At 41.3% G+C, this 17,108-nt stretch overlaps 1 protein-coding gene across 2 annotated transcripts in view; it reads left to right on the top strand.

Annotated features, from left to right (window-relative positions):
- The first annotated feature begins 1,372 nt into the window (after positions 1-1,372).
- ELOVL6 (ELOVL fatty acid elongase 6) overlaps positions 1,373-17,108 on the top strand; it is a 130,659-nt gene continuing 114,923 nt past the window's right edge. The window contains exons 1-2 of one of the 2 annotated variants that reach the window (XM_045820217.1): positions 1,373-1,509; positions 1,971-2,091. In XM_045820217.1, the coding sequence (XP_045676173.1) occupies positions 2,003-2,091 (89 nt within the window). In that variant the 5' untranslated portion in view covers positions 1,373-1,509; positions 1,971-2,002. Of the gene's footprint in view, positions 1,510-1,716; positions 1,829-1,970; positions 2,092-17,108 lie in introns of those variants that run through there. The other variant, XM_045820216.1, reaches the window with a different exon arrangement.

Below are 17,108 nucleotides of genomic sequence, written 5' to 3'. Positions count from 1 at the left end.
AATAAAGTCTTTAAAAAAAGAGAACAAATGACATATTTGTTTTTAACATAACCCCAATTCCATCTTTGGAAAACAAATAGGCAATTAGACAATATTTGAATAAGAAACATGGAAAATAAATGAGAATTTCTCAGACTAGTTTGAAATTGATGTGGTGGCTAGCAATCTAGAATACAAAATTTTAAAAAATCGAATCCTTTAAAGACAAAAGTAGTATTTATCCTTGCAACATATAGTAAATTGCTGGATTTTTTCTTCTTTCTTTCATAATTTTTAAATCAATCTTGCATTCACTTTATAACTATCGACAGCTCACAGGCCCAAATACTGCGCTCAAGTCCTTACAGCATCAGGCCACACCCATCTTACAGCCCAATGGGACCAAGTCTTTAGGCCTGAATTTTACCTTCACTGAGAATTCCACCTGCAGAATTCTCTAGAATGACAACTCTTAAAAATTCTGTACATGGAATCTTTGAGAATGTCAACTTATAAATCAATGTCCTAATCATCAACCAGCCTAGCCATTTAATTATATAATCTTATAGTGGATTTTTAAAACTCCTTCTTTAATTTCTTATTACACTTTCCTCCTTGACAGCGATGTTTCTCCTAGTTCCCAGTTTTCAGTGGTTTCCAGGCACTCATTTTGAATGAAAATACCTTGTTTTTGGACTATGGGGGAGGTAGGGAGCCACGCACAGGAGAAGGAAATTTCTTCCTGGTTCTAATATCATCTAATTTTTAAAGCAGAGGTTCCTTATTGTTGTATTTTAAGCTTAAAATTACATCCATAGGTTATATTATTAGATGCTCCATGTCTCATATTTCGTTTTTCCTGACTTCTGGGGAATGAGTGGACGGATGGACCAAGTAGAAAATACGTTTTCCTCTGAGAAAAGAAAGAAGGATTTGTGTAGAAGCGGGGGCTAAAACACTGCTGTGAGACTGGGGAGTCGGTAGGGGTCAACATGACATTTAGCACTCTCCTCCAAGAATTTTGTTCCACCTACCAGCACAATAAAGAGAAATTTCTCATGGATACAAATAAAGTTTCTGCATTGGACCAGTTAATCCAGTTTTCCTATCAGCTAACTTCCTTCCCCCTTTGCCTCAGTTCATTAACTCTACCCCTCCCCATCCCCAAAACTCTCCAGCTAATTTTTCTCCCTCTTCAGGCCACTGTTCACGCTCGATTTTCCACCACCCTCGTCCTATCCTCAGCATCCCCAGCTGGCAAGTCATTTAGGAGTTCTGCCAACCGCCCAGCCCCCAGGTTTAAGTGAGTCAAACTCAGAGCTCTGGAGGGTACCGCGAGGGCAAAGAGGTGGGAAGTGCGTTTTCTTCACGTGTAATCTCGGTTCAAATTTGCCTGGAGTTCTTACAAGACAGCTGGCAGGTTTTACTATTTCCTGTCGCCTATTTGCCAAGCTCGCGGGTACGCATGCCTCAGGGCTGAGCCCCGCACGCCGAAACTACGCTGAGAGACCAGGCTAGGCGGCCCACTAGGTCGGTACAGGGGGCTGTGGCTGACCTCGAGAACACTTCCTCCCTCTTCTCCTCCTCTCTCCACTCCCCTAGTCACCTTCGCGTAGGCAAAACGCCCCCAGGCTGGAGAGGTCTCGCGCGCTCTCGCTCTCCCTCTCCCTGGCAAAGGGTTAATTTTTCTGATCACACGAGGGGGAGGAGATTTCCCTGTAGACAAGTAAAAAGGGTGATGGACAAACGTGCGGGCACTAAGACCGCAAGGCATTCATTTCCTCCTACGGTGGATGCGGACGCCGGGAGGAGGAGAGCCCCACGACGAGGAGCTGCGAGCAGAGCGCAGGCAATGCTCAGCCCTGGATGTAGCTGAGAGGCTGGGAGAGGCCGATCGCCGCGACCCAGCGGCGAGGGGAAGACCTGGGGGGCGGGTGGGGGAAACAATCACTCGAAACCTAGTGCTTTACAGATTATTTTATTTTGTGTAGAGAACACATAGCGTCTCCGAAGATCAGCCCCAATGAACATGTCAGTGTTGACTTTACAAGAATATGAATTCGAAAAGCAGTTCAACGAGAATGAAGCCATCCAATGGATGCAGGAAAACTGGTAGGTGATGCTTTCACGGGATCGGTGTCTCGGAGCCCTGCGCGTCTTCCCCGTGCACCTTAATGTCTGTTCCCCGCCTGGGTGTGAATGGAGCGGGGAATCGCGGGCCGCAGAGAGCCGGCCCCTGGGAGCAGGGCGTCCATGAAGCGCGTAGGTTTGGATGCCCCTGTGCGAACCGCGGCTACACTTGCATCTTTAACACAGATTATATAACACGGGACGTATATACTGTATATATGTTTGTATGTACATAGAGGTGTTTGCGTGGCAGGGAAGGAGGGAGAGATGCCACAGTGCAGGTTCCCTACCTGTGCTGCCTCCTGGCTTTCATCTACAGTGGGGTTTTCTTGCTGGGCCTCCCGCAAGCGGTGTGTGCTAGGCTGTGGAGGAGAACCTGGTCTGCGGCTCAGCTTAACCCTCTCCCATCCGCTGACCTCGGCTCTCTAGTCTTCTCCCTCTCCCCATCCCTCTTGTCCTTCCCTTCTGCTTGCGGGTCTCCACTTCTCTGCTCTCTCTGCGCTCCCCAGCCGGATTCCTGCTCTCCTGGACCCCTTTGCCCACGCGGATCCTTTCCGGTTTCATAAAGAGGCGGGGGGGTTGGGGGAGGGGACAATGAAAACAGAAAAATGAATGAACCCAAGCTAGTGGAGCCACGCCATTAAGTTTGTTTTACGGAAACGCCTTTTGGATACACTCAGTTCTAATTCCCTGGGAGGCTGCTGAGAGGAGTTGAGACATTAAAATCTGCGTCCGCAGAGTCCTTGGGGACGCATCCCCAGACAAACTTCTAATCGGGGAAAGCATCTTACTTCTCTACTGTGTTCCCTCCACCGGGTTTTAAAAAAATCCCTGTGTGGGAGGCAATCCTGTGTCACCTTGCAATATGTAACAGAGTAGGGCTAGGGTGTGTTCATCTGGTTCTTCCTTGCAGGCTGAGTTGCTGTGGCGGACATTCCCTCCCTCCCCTAAACCCCGGCTCTGGCCATCAGTAAGGTGGTAGCCCGACGCACTTGCAGCTGGGCAGTGGCCTGCTGCTTCTCGGGTGTTGGAAGAGGTGGGGAGTTCGGAACAAGGGGACTCGCGGGCGCAGAGGGACCCCGCCCACCGTGTGCCCCGCGCCCTCACGACCTGCCTTCCCTCCCCCATCTGGGCTGTGCGAAACCGGAGACGCTGGCGCGCTGGGGGCCAGGGCGGGTTAACGCTCTAGGAGGGCTTCCGCGGGCCGGAGCTCGGAGGGGGTTCAACTTCCTTTCCTCCGGTCCCCAGTAGTAGCGACTGGCCTCGGGTGATTTGGCCACCTCTCTCGCTTCCTCCCACTCGGCAGTCCGGCCGGCGGTCTGCGGCGCCGGGGAGCGCGGGGCGCTGGAGGCCCCCGCGGGGCCAAAGCCGGAAGCCGGGAGGGGCTGGCGATCCACTCGGATGGCTGGGAAGTGAGGCGGGCGCTGGGGCGCGGGGCTGGGGTCCATCCTGGGCCTCCGAGGCAGAGAGCGCCAGGGGTGGGTAGTGGTGCAAGGAGGCTGTACTCGCGAGGCTTGATCCCCTAACAGTCTAGACTTGAAAGGCCTCGGCTCTGGGGAAAGCCGAGCCCCTCACGCGGGGACCTTCTCCATCCAGATGCACTTCCTCCTCTTCCCGCGTGGGGGGTGGCGCGGAAGGCTGGTTGGGGGCGGCGGCCCGCGCGGCCGCGGAGGGCTGGGATCTTGCCTGCAGTTGTTTGCTGTATCTCCTGCCACACGACTGGAGCCCATCTGCCCCCACCGCCCCCCATTATCCCTTTGCGCTCTGCGTTTTCTAAGGTCGGCGTGCCTCCGACTTGTTGCGCCCCGGTCGAACCTGCCCTTCTGGAGCCGGCTTCCCCTCGCGCCGGCTGTCCCCACTCACTGTCCGCCAGCCCTCTCCCACCAGCGCCGCCGCCAACACTGCCTCTCTTTCACTTTTGCCATTCTCTGGGGTCACTTTCTGTGCCTCCTTCAGGTACCATTTCCGGCGTCTTTTCTGCATTCACTCAACAAGCACACACTGAGCCAGACAGGGCCTAATCCTCATGGGACTGAAACTGGCAAAAATGCGCCAATTCAGCTTCTCCCTTTCGGCTCAGACCGTTGTTTTCTCTAGCTCCTTATCTGTACTTTTCTTCTGGCAGTCTCTTTCCTGGCTTATATTTATTCATCTACACGAATATGTGCAGATAGGTCTGTGCCTCCTACCAGACCATCAGCTCTTTAGGGTATAGATCTGGTCTCATTCCACTCTAGATTACCCAGAGCACCTCAAAAAAGGCTTTGTACATGGGCAGATGCTGGGGAACATGCTTGTCCAGTGAGTTATGAAATGATCGGTCCCCTCTTTATTGCAGGCACTACCTGTTAACATCTGAAGCTTAGCATATTTGGTCTTCCCCTGCACTTGCATACTCTGTCAGTGGCCCATACAGGGATTTTCTCCTCCCTGCCTTTTCTCTTTTTGTTGATTTTATGTTCTTGGCTTGCGGATTGCAGTCAAACCAAACCAAAACAAAACAAAACCTCTGCTGACTGTTAACCTCTTCCATGCACGTCTTCCTGACCCTAATTTTCTTGCTTTTTTCTTATATTCCAGAGTGTGTGTGCCCAGTTTTATAAACCTCCCTCCCATAACCCCAACAGCAAAAAGTCTTGAACCAAGTGTATAAGACAATGAAGATTTTCTTTCTGTTTTCCTTGTTAACAGCACAAGGGAGCTCCATAACTAAGTCTTAGAAACCCTTTTGGGGGCAGGGGAAGCTTAGGAAACCACAGGGCCTTAACTTTTCCAGACTCCTTAACTTAAAATGGTTTGCAATAGCTTTTGGAGGAAAACACAATGTTGTGAAGTTTCTGCCATGTCTTTTGAGAAATCATCTGCAGTTGTCCTTTAAAAATCCTCTAGATATAGCCTCAAACAAAACTTGGTAATTTAGAGAATTATAATTTATCTCAGAAATGAGCTATGCTGTCTTTTGAAGAATTTTTGAGGCCTGCCAGGGATGCTGTTTTGTTAGTATGCTGTCTAGTACCTACTCTTATTTAAGAGGACCTTAAGTAAAGTAGCTTATTAAACATGTTCTATAATCCATATTCATTACCTTATTACATATTAATGTAATAGAGCCCTTATTTTGGAGTGGTGTTGTATAAACACTAAAGAGTCCAGCTGAGGCAAGTTTGTCAAATTTATTACTACTTTGGTGAATGATTAACCCTATATTCATATTATTTCTAGACACAGGATATATAGACTTTTTGCTTTTTTAGCGAATAGTTTTTACCTGTAACAAATTAGAAGAGCAATTGAAATGCAAGAGGATATATTCCCTTGGATAGTCATCCTGAGCCTCATCTTGAAAGTTCATGTCAAGTTAAAAATATCTGGGGTAATGTTATCTGGTAAATGAGAGTTAATTACATGAGGTAGAAGAAAATGCCTGCTTGTTTAGCTCAATAGCATTTTTGAGTTGTGATTTTACAACATTGAAGAGACATTTTGTTCTTTTCTGAGATATCTGGCCTTTACCTGCTATTCTCACTAATAGTGGACTTAATTTATAAAGGCTCCTAGCAAGGAGCAAAATCACCTAGTGATTGGTAAGGTGACAAAATTCATTGAGTGAGAAAGGCAGCTGGGCACTGCCTTCCCTTTCAGCAGCCTGCCAGGTCTGTGCTCACAGCAGTGGATGCTTCTTGTTCAGTTGTAAATGTCTGGCCAATGATGATTATCTTCTGATGTCGGCTGACAGGGTGTTCACCAATAGGAAAGCAGGAGGCCTGTGCTGACTGCTGCAACATTATGTATGCGAGGTGACGTCATCACAGGGCTTGCCTAGAACCTCCTGAAATCCTCCCCAGCTCTCCTCTGGCTTCCTCTACATCCAGCCTTGCAATGCTTTGTATATTTTTTCTGACTGTTTTCCCCTCCCACCTCCAGTGATATTTTAAGGGTTTTAATTTTTTGTGCTCTGTATAATGAGGTCTATAAAATAGTAGGAATTTTTAGAATTGAATACTCTGTGTAAGGAAACTTTTACCCACAAATTTGTTTTTACTAAGAAAAAAATTATAAGAAACACTATTTAAGAGAATCGTATACCTATAAGTTTTTATATTTGAGGTTTAGAAAGTAACATGATATACAATTTCTGTAGTAAAATACAAAAGCATTATAAGCCTGTATTAATAATATCTTACTCAAAAATACATAATCATAATGTTTATCAAACTTTAAATTGCAGGCTGTTTTTCCTGTAATGCCAGTTGCTTTGCATTGATCCCTAAAATCCTCCTGTGGCCTGCTGTATGCATTTATAAGAAAAATGTCTGGAAAATAATGCAATCTGAGATCATGAAACAGAAAAAGCCACAGAGTCTCATTTAATCAGTGACACTACAGCAAAAACAAATGTAGTCAGCTCTCTAGGAAAGTACTGTGTCTACATTGTACTTATTATGTTGCTAGCCACTTATTTATCGCAGTTCATATTAGCTTTAAGACTTTAAAGTCCTAAGTGTAAGGAACTTAACCTGTTATTCAATAAACTTTAGAAAGCACTGGAATGAATACTGGCCTAACATGAACTAAATTAAGAATGAGAAGACTGAGAAAATGTATACAAAAGAAAAATATGATCTATTTTATGATCCTAAAAAAGAATAAAATCTTGTTTGGAAATTTTTATCTGAAAACTTTCATGTATCTTTAAAGATAATTGATTTATATTTATGCAGGGTTTTTTTAAGGATTCCCAGGTATAATGCAAATTCTTTAATTATATTATTCATCTCTTATTTGTATTAGCTATAAATAGTACATGATGGTAAAATTTTTACATAAGGCCTTTGTTAAATTGGGAGTTAACTTTTGTGGTGTAGAGAAGCCTGCTTGTTGCTTTTAATGTGAGATGATAATGCTAATATTAGGTGTCAGTGTCACATTGGAATTTAACTCCAAAGTCAACTCATGTCAGATCTAAGAGTTACTTTGCATACTTCCTTCAAACAGAATCTTTCAAGTTAGACAGTGGAAGAAATGTGAGGGGTATGAAGACTTCAAAATATTTGGGAGGGCATAAAATCTCCATTATAACCAGTCTTCAGCCAACAAAGTGAAATAAAGGGGTGTAGTACTATTCAGAATCCATCTTTGTTTCAGTGAGATGGATATTTTAGGTCCAAGTGTTTTCTGAGACGAGTTATCTAAAAATTGTTTCAACGACCCACTTAATGTTTTATGTGTGGACACAGGTGAGCCAAGCTGCCCTTGATTAATAAGAACCAGACAACACTCTGCGAAATTTGCCTTAGCTCTTTACCTTCTCTAGTTCCTAGCTTCAAATCCACCTGCTCCCATTTACTTTCCTATTTATCTCTGTTAGGAGAGTAGATGAAAAGTTTACCTAGAATAGTTACCTATACCACAGATAATACTTCTTAGGAAATCTGAATGAAAGTCTAACATGGCTTTATTGAAATGTTAAGACATGATATCTTTCCTTATCCATATTCTGATTGTGTGTGTATTCAGGCAGGTACAAATGTGCAATGTTGGCATGGCTACTCAGAATTTTTAAAAAACAGCATTCTTAATGATTATATTTAACTCACAGTAATTTATTTTACAGAGAGATTAATCTTATTTATAAAACGTATTGTCCTAGAGTAGAAAATAAATTTGTAATTTTCAGTCCATTGAGCAAAAACCACCCCAAAGTGCAGGTCCATGTAATTCATCTAAGTTCAAGATTATGTATTTATCATGATTCATTTTTACATTGAGTCCTCATGGTTTTTAGTTTTGAGGTTCTTTATCCTACTATACTGTACTGGAATGATGAGTAAGTTTAGGAAAATTTTATTTAGTCACCTACTCTGAATTTTCTGAAATTTAACTCTAAGCTTGTCAGCCAAACACACACACACACACACACACACACACACGTGAAAAAAGATCGAGACTTATGTTTGCTAAGATAAATAAGACAGGCTGACGCAAAGCAATTTTGTTCGATAGATATGCATGGCTTTCTAATGCTTTTATTCCATTTCCTTCAGAATTTCATATTTTAGTGTTTTCTAAAATTTTTGTAGAAGAGTTTGTATTTGCAGTTTTATAAGGAGAATTATCATTGATACAATGTATCTTGGGAAAGGGAACCCCTATGTTTTTAATCAGATTTATGATTGCATAAAATATTGCATATTTTAAGTGGAATAAGTATGACTCTGATTTCTTAAAGATAAATTCCAGATATTCTATCTCAACTCTTAATTTTATTAACACCTATCCTTGGGGCTAGTTTTCTCTCTTTAAATGACCCCTTGAGTTCTAAGGCTGAATTCTTTAGAATTGACTATTTGTTAACTCTTAATGGACAGTATACAAGATCGTTCTTTGAAGACTCCGAAAAGATGAGTGAAATCCATGTTTTTCATTTACCTTTATTAGTAGAGTACAGTTATTTACCTAGAAAAATGTATGTATGTGTACACACATACATGTACATATACATAAATATATGTTAAAGTGACTTTAAAAAAATAACAGATATCCCATTAAAGATCATTCCTTGTCTACTTCTTGCTATTATTAGAAGAGTATCTTGTTCTAAAATTTCCTGCAAAGTATGTCCTAATTTAATTGACATTTTTGTCAACTTTAAAAAACTGAATTATATAGTTTTAATGTCTTTGAAAGCTGCAAAAATTGATCATTTAGTACTTTTGATTTATCGCAATTATTAATAACATTTTCTGTGTTTTAGGCCCACTTGCTTAGCTCCTCCTATTCATAGAAGTGATATTAAAATACTAAGCTCACTCTGACTAGTTTAGTAGACTTCTTCAGTGAAGTGAGTTCAGTGGAATTCAGTGCTTTGAACTGATCATTTCTTGATCTTGTTTTAGGAGGCTTGATGGAAAAACAAATGAGTGAAACTTATTGAAGTGCATTGGCATCTTAAGCATTTAAAAGCTAGACTATCAGTGGTTATCATTACAATAAGAGGGTAGGATGCTCAATAAAAGGTACTTTAAATATCAAAATCTTGGCCTGGCTGGTGTTGCTCAGTGGATTGAGTGCCCAGCCTGCTAACCAAAGGGTCATTGGTTCAATTCCCAGTCAGGACCCATGTCTGGTTTGCAGGTCAGGTCCCCAGTAGTGGTCACATGAGAGGGAACCACACACTGATGTTTTCTCTCCCTCTCTCCCTTCCTTCCCCTCTGTCTAAAAATAAAATAAATAAAGTCTTTTTAAAAAATCAAAATCTATAGTTTCTTCTCAATTTCATGAGTTTTTGACAGAGATCTTTTTTTACAGTTTTTTAAAAGATTTTTATTAATCTATTTTTAGAGAGGGAAGGGAGGGAGAAAGAGAGGGAGAGAGAAACATCAATGTGCGGTTGCTGGAGGCCATGACCTGCAACCCAGGCATGTGCCTTGACTGGGAATCAAACCTGCGATACTTTGGTTCGCAGCCTGCGCTCAACAGACAAAGATCTTGATATGGTGGATTTCTATTCTGGAGTGATGATACTAATAGTTGATGCTTACATTGTTGTTTACTGATTGCAGGCATTCTTTTAAAATATTTTACATATGGTAACTGTTAAGTCCTTCCAACCATCCTTTGATGTATTATTTTTTCAATTTTACACAATGGGAAATGAGGCACAGTGTGCTTAAGCAAGCTGGAATTTGCATGTGGACATAACAAGAAGAAAAATATGCCCCAGGCCTTACTTCAGTCTTGCTCATTTGGGCCTAGATCATTCCCTTATTTGAATAGGAATAAATTTTCAGTCAATAAAACAACGCACTTGAAAACGCGGCAGTGCTGCAAACATGCGAAGTACCTTGCCTGCTTACAGTCGCAAGTGTCTCCCAAGTGTCTCTCGTCTTCTAATTTTTCACTGAGTGGATCCTGAACTCTCAAGGCTAGAATAACTACAAAAAACACCTATGAACCTTGTAATGCACATGAAACTGTGTAAATAAATATTCCACTCATTAAGAAATATTATTTTCTGAGTATTCTTCGTTCAGTATCTCTCAACACCGTTACAAATGGAGAAAGCCATGCCACCTTGGATGCTTCTATCATAACAACTTCCAGTATCATCTCAAGCAAACCATGACACACAGATTTGGAACACTTCTTACAGAGTATACCTCGTCTGTTTCCTCGTTTAGCTTCACACACCAAACTCGGTCTTAGCCTCTGGGAGTTTGTTGCCACCTGGCACCACCTGCGGGCCAGGCTTTCCTCCCTGCAGGTTTTAGGAGCTACTGGTAAATAACCACCTCAGTTGACTGAGAAAAGCAGGTGTGGTTTGGGGATGTCCCTATTCTTAGATGTCAGCTTCTGCTGACACGTGAAGAATTAAAAAGTACTTTTTTATTGTTTTGTTTATTAGCTTTAAGTTTTCTCATTCTATAAAATAAATAATACAATAAAAAGAAATGAAAACCTTAAAAATAGAAAGGTTAAAAGAAAATGCCCCTAATTCTTGTCCAGAGGCTGCCACAGTTATTTTGCCGCCTTCCTCTCGGCCTGATCCCTCACCTCAGTGAGTGTCCCCATCAGGGAGCTCCCTGTGACTGGCCAGGAGTGGACTGCACTAGGCATTTGATGCTCATTTTACATGCTATCAAGTTTTTATGGTTCTCTTTTTTCTTCTTTACCTTATAAACTTGTTTCATGTCACTAAAACCTCTCCATAAATATAATTGTTAGTGGCTACTTAGTATTTTATTGTTTGGGCTTAAATTAATTTAGGTAACCAGTCCTTAATGTTGAGTGTGTTAAGTTTCTGGTATTTTACTACTAGAAATAGTCCTCTGAACATCCTTGGATATTAATCTTTTCACTTATCTGGTAACTTTTTAAATATAAGTACAAACTGTAGCATCCAGGGAATGACTCTTCAAGGTTTGCTGTCTAGAAGAGATGAACCAATTTATACTCCATCAGGGAAGGAGAGTTTTTGCCCTTCTTAGCATTGCAGATGAGCACATTTTTAAAAACTTTAATAAGGTAAAAAACGATATCCCACTGCTTTAATTTATATCTATTTCTAGTAAGACTCAGGAAATTTAGTCATTTTCCATTTGTTCTTGTGAATTATCTGTGCCTGGTCTTTCCTAATGAGCTATTTGTTTACTCTTAGGACATTATAAGGATATTAGCCTTTTATCCAGCATGATTACTAGTTGCAAATAACTTCTGCTCCAGAATGATTTCTGTGGCCTCTAGTATGCTAACTCCATAGCTGGGAACAGATCTAACAACTAGTTTAGTCTATGAAATATTCTATTTTCCATCCATCACCATCTAAATCAAGAGAAACACCTGTACCTACCTCTTTATGTTTGTGGAGGTCAGTGGTCCCAGGGAGAAAGGGAAGGAGAAGGCAAGAGGGCTCCTGAGATCCCTGCCTCGGGGTCCCAGAATTCTCCCTGGGTGTCTAGAGGTGCCCACAGTGCTGGTCCCCTCTCCCAGCGTCCTGCTGCAGCCCAGCCATGTCACCTGCATCACCTGTTGGCAGCCGAAAGGGCTGAAACTGAGGCCGACTTGGCTGACTTTCGCCTTTGTCCCCTGGCCTGGTTCTTCTGCTGCCATGGAGGATGCCAGACCCTCCGTGCTTTTCTTTTTATTACCACCCCTGTCCCCCAGCACTGTCACTGGCGTTTGGGATAAGCCCTCTCCATTCTGCCTGTGCTGGGGAAATGTTCTGGTACCAGAGAGGATGAAAGGACTGGGGTTGGTCTCTATGACAACTAGAGAAGAAAGAGGAGTAACTCTGGAAACCCAATTTCCTAACTCTGGAAATTCTAGTTTCTGCAGGGACCTACCCTAGATGGATCCAGCAAGATTCAAGAACATCTGCAACTACTCTGTCTAATCTTAGTGCCCAGCATTGCCTACCTTTCTGCCCACGCCCCCCGGCAAGTATATATGTACATATGGTCCTCCTTGACCTGAGTGAGGAAGCTTCCATCCATGGAAGCTTGACTCCATCCTGAGCAATTAAAGAATCGTCATCTGAGGCTGCCAAGATGAACCTCAACATCAGAACACCACCTGAAATATGCGTAGCCTTTTTTACAGTTTACAGAATGCCTTTTCATTTCTCTAACTCCTCCCAGCAACATTTGGATGATGAAGCAACTTACCCAAAGACACACAGTTTTTAAAAAATGACAGAACCTGGACTTGTCACTGAGAAGTTAGCTACTTTGCATTGTGATAATCAAAAGGATCCATGGATTCAGTGAAATTTCAATACATTACTGGAAGGCTTTTTCTCCTCTCAAATACATATGCATGTCTTCACTCTCTAGTGCGCTCATGAACTTGCTGACAGTCTGTGGCTGTCATTTAAGTTTATCCATTTTAAAATAACAAGTGAAGCATATACTACGTGCAGTTAGGCAAGATATATATATAACTAAATAAAAATGCACATAAATCGAGCAAAAGAAACCAGACACAGAGAATATATACTGCATGATTCTATTTGTATGAAGTTAAACATTAATAAATGATATTAGAAGTCAAGTAATGGTTACTCTCGGGGAGGGAGAGAGTGCTGGTGAGGATACCAGGTAGGCTCATAGAAGGCTGGTAATGTTCAGTTTCTTTGGTCTGGGAGGTAGTTACATGTGGTATTGCATGTGGGAGGTGTGATCATGTGGTATTATTTCATGATGTTTGCTTGATTTGTGCAGCTTTTTGTATGTGTTGTGCTTACATAAAACTTTTTTTCAAAAAGAAAACTAAAGAGAGAGGGCTCCTGTTCAGTGTGGTGAGGGAGGTATTCATCTCTTTGACTTCCTGCTAACTTTTGGACCCTTCTTTGCCTTGATTTTTCATCTGTTCACAAATGTTGTGAGTGTTCACTGTGGTATTGTAATATAACAGTTAACCCCGTGGACTCTGGAAGTGGAGTATCTGTATTCAAATCCTGGATCCACCGCTTAAGAGCTGAGTGACCCTCTCACTAACAGGTTCATTGGTGCCCATCTGCTTCATTTTTCTCATCTCTAAATTGGGACCTGATGATAATAATATTGGGGATGGTGATGATGACCATGGAATCTACTTTAGCAGGTTGTGAGTATTGAACCATTTATTATGTGTTAAGCCCTTAGAACAGTGCCTAGCACATACATTTTTATTCCACTTTTATTGTCTGCACCATAGACTATGGGATCAAGAGGGAAAGGAAAAAATTAAATTCCCAAGGTTACTTCCAGTCCCCATGCAATCTGTGCTGTGGATACAACATAAAGAGCCTCATCACCTCGGAACCACTACTAAGGTATAGGTAGTGAGAGGGGAAAAAAAGAAAATGCATGACATCAACTCCACTTCTAGAAACCTATAATCTCCCTTGAAAGAGCCTGGCAAAAGAAAACATTGTTATATAAATGTGGCTTATAAAAAGTGTGGGGGCCAGCTGTACCAAGAACATTTGGAAACGTTTTCAGAAGCTCTGCTTTATCTTCAATTGCAAGTAACAAACGGTGTAAAGTAGAATCAGTCCTTATTGGGGTATAAATGCAGCTAATTTCTGGATGTTAATTTCGTATCCTGCTACCTTACTGAATTCATTTATCAGCTCTAGTAGTTTTTTGGTGGAATCCTTAGGGTTCTCTATATACAGAATAATGTATCTGGAAATAATGAGAGTTTAACCTCTTGTTTTCCTTTTATTTCTTCTTGTCTGATTGCTGTGGCTAGGACTTACAGTTGGATAAGAGCGATGAAAGCAGACAATGCTTCTCTTGTTCCTAATCTTAAAGGAACTAGTTTTTGCCCATTGAGTACGATGCTGGCAATGGGTTTGTCATATGTGGCCTTCATTATGTTGAGGTATGTTCCTCTAACCCACTTTGCTGAGAGTTTTGTTATAAATGTGTGCTGGGTTTTATCAAATGCTTTTCTGCACCTATTAATATGATCATGTGGTTTTTATCCTTTATTTTTTATGTGGTGTATCATGTTTATTGATCTGCAGATATTGTACCAACCTTGTATCCCTGAATAAATCCAATTTGATCATGGTGTATGACCTGTTTAATATATTGCTGGATCTGGTTTGCTAATATATGTTGAAGATTTTAGCTCCTATGTTCTTCAGGAATATTGGCCTATAATTTTCTTTATCTTTAATTTCTTTTTCTGGTTTTGGAATTAGGATAATGCTGGCCTCATAAAATGGGCTTGGGAGTCTTCCCTCCTTGAATTTTTTTGAATAGTTTAAGAAGGATCTGTGTAAGTTCTTTGAATGTTGTAGAATTCACCTGTGAAACCATCTGGTCCAGGACTTTTGTTTGTTGGGAGCTTTTTGATTACTGCCTCCATTTCACTTGTTGTAATCTGTCTGTTCAGATTCTTTGATTTAGTTTGGAAGAGTAAGCATTTCTAGGAATTTATCCATTCGGTCCAGGGTGTCCAATTTGTTGATGTACAGTTGTTTGTCATATTTTCTTACAATCCCTTGTATTTCTTTGCTGTCAGTTGTTACTTCTCTATTTACTTGGGTCACATGATTTTATTATGGGTGGAATCTACTAAACTAAGCAAACTAGCAAATAGAAACAGACTCAGACACAGAATAGACTGATGGCTGTCAGAGAGGAAAGGGGAGGCGAGCTGGGTGAAAAAAGTTCAAGGGATTAAGCAAAGAAAAAAATCACAGACACAGGTGACAGTAAGGTGATCACAAGAGGGAAAGGGGGTGGAACAGGTAGAAGAGGGTAAATGGGGGATAAATATGATGGAAGGAGACATGTTGGTGAGCACACAATACAATACACAGGTGATGTATTATAGAATTGTACACCTGAAACCTACATAATTTTATTAATAATGTCTGGACTGGACACGTGGCTGAACCACAGTAAGGCCTCTATGTAAGCTCTTGAGATTCTGGTGTGTGGGTGCAGAGATCTTCTCTTCTTGCAACACGAGTCTTCTTGCAAGACAAGTCTCATATGTAAGTCCCCTTGATTATTAAAGCTGCCACCGACCAACTGAATGGCCTGCCTCTTTCTTTGGTTTCCTAGTCCTCTGCATATGGGGACCAGTTTCGAAAATCACCTGGGGGAACTCCTGGGGTTGCAAACCAACAGCTCCCCATCCAAGCCTGGGGTTGGCATTGCAGTTTGCAGCTTGCACCCCTCTTTGTGACAGGATGTGATTAAAGGTGTTTTATAGCTAGCTTCCTGGCACTAACTAGTACTTAATCATAAGGAGACTTTCACTTGCTAGGCCCTTGTCAACTATGGGTTACTCCCTTTTTAGATCTAGTCTTGTAAATGGGTACTTGGAATTTGTGATGCTAACAGCAGCAGTTTTGACTTGGAGAATGACCCAAAGGTCTGAGAAATGAAACAAACTTTTTATTTTGCTGCAGTCAGATTTGAGAAGCATTCACTTGTCAGAACAATTGTTTTTGCTTTCTCTTGTCTGGAAGTTGGAACTCTTGTGAAGACAGAAACTTTATGTTCTTTTGAAAAATGGCCCCACAAAGGAGTGTGAAACACTTGGTACTGGCTATAAAAGTAAGACAATATTAAGACTAGGTCAAGGAACATTGTGAGGCTGTAGTGGGAAAAAAAATGACTGGTTATGTAGTTTTCTAGGTTTAAATAGATGGTTTTAAGGAGTGTTCTATAAGCTTTTTGCTTATATCCTGTTAAAAAGAAGTTTGAAAAACTATGTGCTGCCTCACATATTTAAAATTTTTCACCATAAGTTGAAATAGATTAATTTTTAATAGTGATAGACTAAATAAGATAAGGAGTGGCTAGTTACAATAAACATTTTATGACGTGATTATGAGATAGATTTATCTACTTTATATAAATCACATAACATTTTTATCCATGGTTTTATTTAATTGGTAGCTCCGAAAACATTCCACATTCCACGTTGATATGTTTAAAAGAATCATTGGCACTAATCCATAATGCTTTGGGTCGTTCTGAATTCAGAACATCCCAGCATTGAAAATGTAGAATGTCTAATCAGAAGGGAGGGGAAATGAAGATTAGTATTATGCCTTATATCATTATTCATTTTTTCTTTGTTTTGGGTCTAGAAGGAGAGAGAAGGGTAAGCTATCAAGTGTCTTAAACTATGTTTTCTTGACATGTTTTAGATGATAGCATATAATGTGTTGCCATGAGGACCAGTTTCTTACCTGGGTAAGGTAGCTCCTTATTGTTGACGTGGTTGTTCATTGTCAGAACCTGAGGGCTTTAACCTTTAGAAGTCACTTTTAGTCCCCTCCACTTGGGGGTGGCTCTGGTTGTTTGAAGGCTCTTCTCCATGATTGACTTGAAAGTTGTATCCTTCCCTTAGTCCTTTATTACGCCTAGTTCTGATTTTAGCCTGATTTCCACCTCTGTGTGACTGGCTAGTATGCATTTGAAAATCGATGGTATATCCTCTCCAGGCTTTCTAGCTTAAGCCATTTCTCAAACATCTACTGATCCACAGGGATACCTCTGCAAAGTAAAAAAATTAAGACTCCCAACTTTCGGCTGAACAAAAATGACCTACTAGGAAATTGCTAAGAAATTTATTAAAACTCACTAAAATATGGCACATACACATGAAAATGAGAGAGTTTGTTTAACAGTGGGGAAGGAAAGTTTTAATTTAGTATCCTGCCAACAAGTCTGCCACATGGTGCTTTGGAACATTACAAAGTTCCTATTATACATGACATTCTGGAAATGTCTGTAGCTAGGGCTGTCTTGAGTTGTAGTTGGTTTTCAGTGATCCTTCCAACATTCATATTTGCAGAAAGAAATACTTTTTTGAAACCTGTATTTTGTGAGTCCTGATATTTTGTGATTATACCACTTTGAGTGGTACTTGATTCTCCAGTTCTTTGTAATTACTGAGTTCTTTTGAGGTAAAAAAGTTTGAGAGCCATGCTTTATGTCTTGGATCCTTAGCCAGGTATTTGGGCCAGACTCACCTGGAGAGTTTGT

Source organism: Phyllostomus hastatus, unplaced genomic scaffold (genome assembly GCF_019186645.2).
Source record: "Phyllostomus hastatus isolate PE091 unplaced genomic scaffold, TTU_PhHast_1.1 phas_scaffold_39, whole genome shotgun sequence".
NCBI lineage: Eukaryota > Metazoa > Chordata > Mammalia > Chiroptera > Phyllostomidae > Phyllostomus > Phyllostomus hastatus.
The sequence above is the reverse complement of the archived record's forward strand: the minus strand, read 5'-3'. Positions and strand labels throughout refer to the sequence as shown.